At 44.9% G+C, this 8,030-nt stretch overlaps 1 protein-coding gene across 1 annotated transcript; it reads left to right on the top strand.

Annotated features, from left to right (window-relative positions):
* The first annotated feature begins 1,751 nt into the window (after positions 1 to 1,751).
* Positions 1,752 to 3,425, top strand: LOC130207887 (potassium voltage-gated channel subfamily A member 10). Its single transcript, XM_056436625.1, has one exon. It carries the CDS (start codon positions 1,752 to 1,754, stop codon positions 3,423 to 3,425), a length of 1,674 nt encoding a protein of 557 aa, XP_056292600.1.
* Positions 3,426 to 8,030: the final 4,605 nt, after the last annotated feature.

The following is an 8,030-nucleotide window of genomic DNA, read 5'->3' as shown; positions in this document are numbered from 1 at the left end:
TGGATGATCCCGCATGTAGATGCTTACTCCGCAGGAAAGAGGGTCCCACTCTGCCATCGCCACGTCAAACAGTGATTGGCTCCTGCGGGGTAAATCTCCTATCAGGGAGCTTCCTATAACATCCTCACTTACCCCACCGGCGGAAGAGGGAGCAGGGAGAACGAAGCCCAGGTCACCCCCCACATTGGAAATACAGTGAGTTCCCTGCATGTTTGTCTCTTGTTTGTTTGTTTGTGTGTGTGTGTGCGTAAGTTTGTGATTGTGTGTGGGTACCTCTGGCATCTCTGGTTTCCTGTCGGGTGTTCAATTACCCAATGGAAGCTTTAATAGAGCTAGAGGCACTCTTGATTGTGAGTCTGGGTGAGGGAGAGATTGAAGGGGGGATCAGAGCGGAGCGAGGCAACGTAGAGAGGGCACAACAACGCCTGCAGGACCTGGTGAGTGGTGCGGACATCTGCACACAGCTGGATTTAAACTTTACACGTACTTAAAGATATATTTGCATGTAATTGCCGGGGCGATAAGTGTCGTGATTTAATGCCAGTGGGTGTTTGAGATGAGGCTAAATTGTTCACTGGGAATATTTGAGTTGCAATGTAGCAGAAACAATTAAAAAGTGTCTTCAAATGCGAGTGTAGATCTATTCTCACTTTTCTGTTCTTTACCGCGTCTTCAACCGTCCTTTCTCTTCGCTGACAAGGCACAACCAATGCGTGGTTGTTTTGCACGAGCCGCATCACGGCGTCCTTCGATGAGAAGACGCAGTCCCACATCCCGGACTGATATGTTATCTGCTGCGAGGCGAGTGGAAATAGAACCAGATGAGTCTCCCGGAGAAGCGCAGGGCCCTCGGTGTCAAGTGGACTCAGAGGTTGCAGCTGGGAAGCGTGCGTCGGGATTTGGTTACCCGTCGGAGCCAGACTAATGGAACGATAAACCGCGAATCAAAGTAATGCTGACGGTCCGCCCAAAAAGGGGGGTATTTTTGGTTTTAATTGTTTTTTGCTTCATAAGTGAAACCTCGGATATTTTTCATTTAGATATTTCTTAACACTCCTGTTACCTTTAGGGTCAATTTGATCCCATTCAATGTTTAATGTCGGTGTTCTTTGGGGTCAATTTGACCCCAGGCTGTTTTTCACTGTGTCAAACATATAAGAAATATCAACTTTTTTATATATTTAAAGGGCTATTTAGGTAGTCAACAAACAAACATAAAGTACCTCACACTTAAACTTGGGAAACAATATTAATTCTAATAATTTTCTGGAGGTTTTAATTGCTGGGGTCAAATTGACCCCGAGGGTAAAATATGTTAGTAAATGTAAAGGTAACAGGATGTTCAAATTTTTAGCACATAATCAGCAATAATACCCATATCCCGTGTAAGCATCATCGCAACAGAACTAGTGTTTTCATTTAGTTCATTGGAGAGAATGACAGGGAAGAAACATAACTGTAGAAGCACAGTGACAGATGGCAAGTTATGCGCTGACGCTAACACGAGCTGACAGAAAGATCTCTTCACCCACAAAACTGTATCGCACTACATAACAAAATATAACATAGCTGCTTTCCACCCCCCCTCTTCTCCAGATTACAAAGAGGACTGAATCCAAACGTAGCGTACAGCTGCCTGAATGATAACCAGGAGGAGGGAGACCCTGCCAGGTTCTTCAGCGTGGCTCCGGTTGAGGTGTCCCCTCCGTCTCCTGCTACCCAACCGGGCTGATAGGCGGAGCTAGTGAGCAATGGAGGTGCCGCTTGTTGATTTTGAGAACATGGACGATGTCGGCATCCACCTGGGGGACCCGAATGACTCGGGGTACCCGACGTCACCCCCGTCAGAGGTCCCCGATGACGATCTGCTCACCCACCGTCTGAGCTCTCCTCCCCAGACGCCGCACAGGGGACGACGTCGACATCATTCCGGTCAAGAAGGACTGTCGCCGTCCTCTCCTCCGACTCTGACCACCAAAGCGATCTCCAGCAGCTGCAGCTTGATCTCTAATCTGAAGCTCCTGATCAACAGCGAGTCTCCCACCGACGGCGTCTACGAGAACGAAGACTTGTTTGAAAAGCACGTAATTGAGGAGAAAGACGAGAAAGTTGTCATCAATATTTCAGGCCTGATGTTTGAGACCCAGCTCAGTACCCTGAGAAAGTTTCCAGAGACGCTGCTGGGTGACTCCATGAAGAGGACAAGCTACTTCGACCCGATGAAAAACGAGTACTTCTTTGACAGGAACCGCCCGTCGTTTGATGGTATTCTGTACTACTATCAGTCGGGGGGGAAAATCCGCCGACCAGCCAACGTTCCGTTAGATGTTTTTGCGAATGAAATGGTTTTCTATGAGTTGGGCCATGAGGCGATGCAGCAGTTCCGCGAAGACGAAGGCTTCGTCCAAGAGCCGGAGGTTCTTCTGCCCACCAACGAACTGAAACGACAATTCTGGCTCCTGTTTGAATACCCAGAAAGCTCCAGTGCAGCCAAATCTGTCGCTCTGGTTTCTGTTTTCGTCATCGTCATTTCCATCGTCATCTTCTGCCTCGAGACTCTGCCGGAGTTCAGGGAGGACACTGACTTTCCGCCGGGTTTTACACAACTCATCAACGGTACCCTGGGCGGTTCTGTTCGTCGTCACTCCGCCACTAAAAGCGTGTTCGCGTATCTAACAGACCCCTTTTTCATCATGGAGACTATTTGCATCATTTGGTTCTGCTTTGAAGTGGGTGTCCGCTTCGTGGTGTGCCCCAGCAAAAGGGATTTCTTCAATAACATCATGAACACCATTGACATCGTCTCTATAATTCCCTATTTTGTCACCCTTGGAACCGAGCTGGCTACGACCCCCGATGAGGATTTGAACACCAGCCAGAACATGTCCCTGGCAATCCTGAGAATCATCCGTCTGGTGAGAGTTTTCCGAATTTTTAAGCTCTCCCGACACTCGAAAGGGCTTCAGATCTTGGGACAGACCTTGAAAGCCAGCCTGAGGGAACTTGGGCTGCTCATCTTCTTCCTTTTTATCGGAGTCATCCTATTCTCAAGTGCCATCTACTTTGCAGAAGTGGATGAGCCCCACACGCAGTTTGTCAGCATCCCTGACGGCTTCTGGTGGGCCGTGGTGACAATGACCACCGTGGGATACGGAGACATGTGCCCCATCACGATCGGAGGCAAAATGGTGGGCACCCTCTGTGCCATCTCCGGGGTCCTGACCATCGCCTTGCCCGTGCCCGTCATCGTCTCCAACTTTAACTACTTCTACCACCGTGAGACTGAGCAGGAAGAGAAACTGGTGTTGGACACAGCGGCAGAGGCTGCCCTGAAAATATCCGCCGCAAACAAGTATGGGAGCACGCCCTCTTTGAACAAAAGCAACGGCACGTGGCAGAATGAGAAAAATGGCACGCACTCATAGAGGACATATTTATCAAGGACATGAAAAACATATCCAGCGGTGAGTTCATCTTTCTCACTGTTTTGTTCTCCGAACATGGCGAACGCGTGTGCGTATTATCACAGTATTAACAGGCCCTGTGTGGTGAGACAGCCTTTACACAAGTTGTCTGTCTGCTCATGGATGTGTCAAAGTGCAATTAACACAACTCAGCGACTACTCTGTCAGTGAACTCTGATGAGAAGAGCAGTATAATTATCATCTTTCATCCAGTGGAAATTGAAGACAAATGTGATGGCTCATTTGTGCTGTTAGCATTTAGAATGTAGGCGTCAGAGTGATCAAGTTGTACGTTTTGACCAGAATGATCCCGGAGGGTCTGGATAACGGCGCGTGCCTCCCACCAAAGAAAAGAAAAGTCGAAAGTAAACTCGGAGCTCAAAGTTTGTCTCCCCTTCTTCATATTCAGCAGAACCGAGATAGAACTTGGCAAGATGTTCAAGGACAGGTGAATGCGTCCCGTGTAAGGCAAGAGCACACGTCGTCTTATCAGCAGATCTAGAGTTGTGAATGCTCAGCCGGCAGAACTTCTCCGTATGACGCAGCGTAACAATATCTGCGCGATAAGTAGTCGCTCGTCTGCTATTCCTCTTGTAGATGCAAAATATACGTTTGCACTCAGATTCATCGCATCATCGTTCATGCAGTAGTTGCATGCAGCTTTTGGAGAAAAAAAATCACAAGTTATTTATTTTGTATCCAATATATTATTTGGCATTTTGCACCAGATTATCACCTCCTGATATTATCACAATGTGAATTTACTCTTGAAGAACCGGATCAATTATTTGTGCTGGAGGCTTATTTTCCGAGTACTTTCGGAGCTTTACACCATCAGCTGTTGGCAGGGAAAGCACATTTCTCAAAGTGCATCGAAATATGAGATGTGTGTATGCTTCTGTCTGACAGAGAATACAAACAAAGACAAAAAACAACAACTTTGCACACTTGTATTTGACCATTTCTCCATTTACCATCTCCTTTGTATTGCATGGCATACCGAAAACAGGTCTCACTCTTATTATCAGTAACTGAAAGTGTGATATATTCAATGTACCTAAATATATTAGTCTTTCAATCGTATTGTGATGATCAATATATTCCATGTGATAGGCAAAGCCGATGCTTCAAGTGGATTTGTGAAATGATGACAACAAGAGATGAGGTTTGTCTCATCGAGAAATTGGTTATATTTATGCATGCCACATTTCGATCTTGAAAATGTACTGTATGTGAATTTATTCTAAATATAAATACAGCTTGTACAGGAATGGCAGCGGATGTACAGTTGTAGTAACACAATCAATGCCTTTCTAATAATCCTACAATATGCAATAATGATGACGTGTGGGTGGAAAAACAAATGTTTTTTCACCTATTGAAAGAGAAATAACTAATAAATTAAAATTAAATGCAATAAGGTGACATCAGTTAGTCACATTGGTACTCAGCACTTTACTATGTTATGAAGCACTTCATATTTGAGGACTGTTACTGTACGTGTCAACGTTGAACTGTAGACAGAGTCAGAATGTTTTATTTATCCTGTAAAGAGTGCCTTCCATTAAACATGTATATTAACTGTGAGAAGTTTCCCTCTGATGATTTCTGTGATAAATTGGACTTGTGACATCGAGTGAAGTTAAAAGTTTCTAAACTAAAATAATAGTGATGGATAGAGGTGTCAGTGTGCTTTGCTGCAGGGCTGAATACTCATTATCACCTCATGCCTCTTGTTAAAACGCCCTCTCACGGCGGGTTCTCTAGGATGGTATCACGATGGTCTCTCTCTCTCTCTCTATCTCTCTCTGTCTGTCTCTCTCTCCCCCCCCCCCCATTCAAAAATGATCCCCAAGTGAGTCCAATCAGAAGAGGGAAAAAGGTTGAGTGTATTTTTGTTATTTTAATAATATATTTATATCAATATATATCTCTGGTGCCACGGTGTAGATAGCAAACTGGGGGATCGGATTGTTATTTCATTAACAAATGAGGAGGGTAAAACACGGCTAGAAATAAAGGACAAGAAGCAGGAGATGGAAAGCTAACATGTTGAGTTGTTGTTGTTGGGGATATTGATCAAATTAGTGTTTTCTTTCCATTAGATGGGGACATTTTTGTGTCGTGAGCTCCGCTATGTCTTTGACTGGGATGTCTACAGAAGCAAACGCACCAAATTAAATATGCAGAGTGAATGAATAATGTATAAGATCATCTATCTTGGCCTCCGAGGCTGAGGGGGGCTGGCGGTTTCATTTGATACTTCACGGTCCCAAACCGTCCCACCGAGGACATCTTACCATTGAAAGCCCTGAAACAATGTTTTTTGTTGTTGATCCGAGCCCACCGTGTGGCGTCCGAGCTGATTCCTTACTCAATGAGACGAAGCTGTTGAAGTCGACGGTCAGCGGTCAGGTCAGCGGCCCTATCTGCCCTGCCGGTCACTGATCGTACGCCGATACCCCCGAAGACGAGGCCTGAGGGCATTTTCGCATTTAACCGACAGGTAGCTGTGGCAAGGTCAGAGCTAATGCGAGGCTGTCATTTATAATTCATCAGGTGTTCTACGAAGAGATCACATCCATCCGGCCACTGATAAAGATTCAGCCCAAGAAATCCATCCAGCGACCGATGCGAGTGTCCAATCACTTGACACAGCAGGCTGTACAATACAACCCCTAATGGGTCTAAAAATACCAGCGTTGCAGGGCGGCGTTCTTCTGTCTGCTCTCTAGTCGGTGTTCTGCTTCGAGAAAAGACATCGGATGGGTCTCACGAGAAAGCTCCGGAGTCATATCGGTGGATTGGGTTACTGCTCAGCCAATCTCAGAAGGGCACAGATAGCAGGTTGTGTCCTGTGGTTCACGCCCCGCAGAGGGCAAAGTCAAAGTTGGAACGGGGCAGCTAGTGTTGGGATTAAATCCCTCCGAAGTCTCCGGTTGCCGCCGGTGACGGTGAACTTTCCTGGATGCGGGACAGGGCCGCGCGGTGGCGTCGGGCTCCATCGCCGTGTGCCGTGACCTTGCCATTACATTTTTGATGAAAGAGCGAACGCGCCGCCGCTTCGCGGCGCCTCGAAGAGTGTCAACGCAATCCTCGTGGGTTTTTGATATTGATCAAAGTTCAACAGCCGCTCACCTGCAGAATAACTTGAGCCATTGATCCTGTGCCCTGACTTTGCTTACTAGGAACAATCAGACGTGGGTTTTGCATTTCCGTCATTTCCTTCGCATTGAAAATGCGGAAGGTTATGTTTTGATCGCCGTGTATTTATTTATTTAGTTGTATGCGTGTTATTCGCATAACAAAAAAAGATTTAAACCGAATCGCATGAAATTTGGTGGGATGATTCGTTATTATCCGGGGACCATTTGATTAGATTTTGGGATTGATCGGGTCAAAGGTCAAGGTCAAGGTCATGAAAAGGTCAACATCTTCTTAAATCGCTTGAAATTTGGTGGGATGATTGGTTATTATCCGGGGACCATTTGATTAGATTTTGGGTTCAAAGGTCAAGGTCAAGGTCATGGTCATGGATAGGTCAAAATCTTCTTTTTACCACAGCACGTTCAATTTGTATCCAATTGGCATGCAACTAATGCCAAAATGTTCATAATTCAATGCCCAATCTTGTGATATGCGCCTTCTTGAGTACATAACAGTCATGTCTATCATTTATACTGATTTGTCCAGCTTTGTTTTCCTTGTCCCGAGCTGTTATTCTATTTCTGTAGAATGTGTTGCATTGGAAAATTAATGATATTATGATTCTGAATATATTTACTGATGTTATCCGGGTGATGGTTAAACAGTAAATCAGTCTTTTCCATCCGTTATTATGGGTAAGGCTGGTGTCATTCTTTATTCCTCTTGCTGTCAACAAATCTCATTCAAAGACCAAAATCAACCATAAAGTGATCCTACGGAAATAACCAGGGCAGTTATTGTGTCTTCCTGCACAAAATAATTTGGGGAAAAAAATAGATGTAATAACAAGGGGACGAGGTCAGTGTCCAGTGCCTCCTCCCTCTGTGCTGAATATGTTTATTGTTGTCCAAAAAAGCCTAAAGAAAAACAGACCAGTCGGCCTTAATGCTCCTTCATTATACGACCGCTGTGGTTTATTTTTGCTCCCATTCACACCATCATGCTGCTGCGGAGGCTGAAAATAGTCCCCAACACTTACACCGTTTACTTATCATAAACCTTTGCTAGAAACTGCAGTGCCCAGTTTTAGAAAATTATTTAGCATCTTTTATATTGTGATTACCTGGTTTTATAAGAGTAGTCAGAGCCAATGCAGGGCTATTACAAACCGCATAATGTAATGCCAGCTATCAAAGATAACAGACACAGGCATTTTCTGTATTTGCGTTACCTCAACATTCATACATCAAGTTTAAGTTTGACTTTCAACTAGCTGTTAATTACCTTCGCATTGAAAATGCAGAAGGTTATGTTTTGATCGCGTGTATTTATTTATTTATTTATTTGTATGCGTGTTCCTCGCATAACTAAATAAGTATTAAACCGAATCGCATGAAATTTAGTGGGATGATTGGTTAT

This window comes from Pseudoliparis swirei, chromosome 18 (assembly GCF_029220125.1).
Source record: "Pseudoliparis swirei isolate HS2019 ecotype Mariana Trench chromosome 18, NWPU_hadal_v1, whole genome shotgun sequence".
Lineage (NCBI taxonomy): Eukaryota > Metazoa > Chordata > Actinopteri > Perciformes > Liparidae > Pseudoliparis > Pseudoliparis swirei.
The sequence above is the reverse complement of the archived record's forward strand: the minus strand, read 5'-3'. Positions and strand labels throughout refer to the sequence as shown.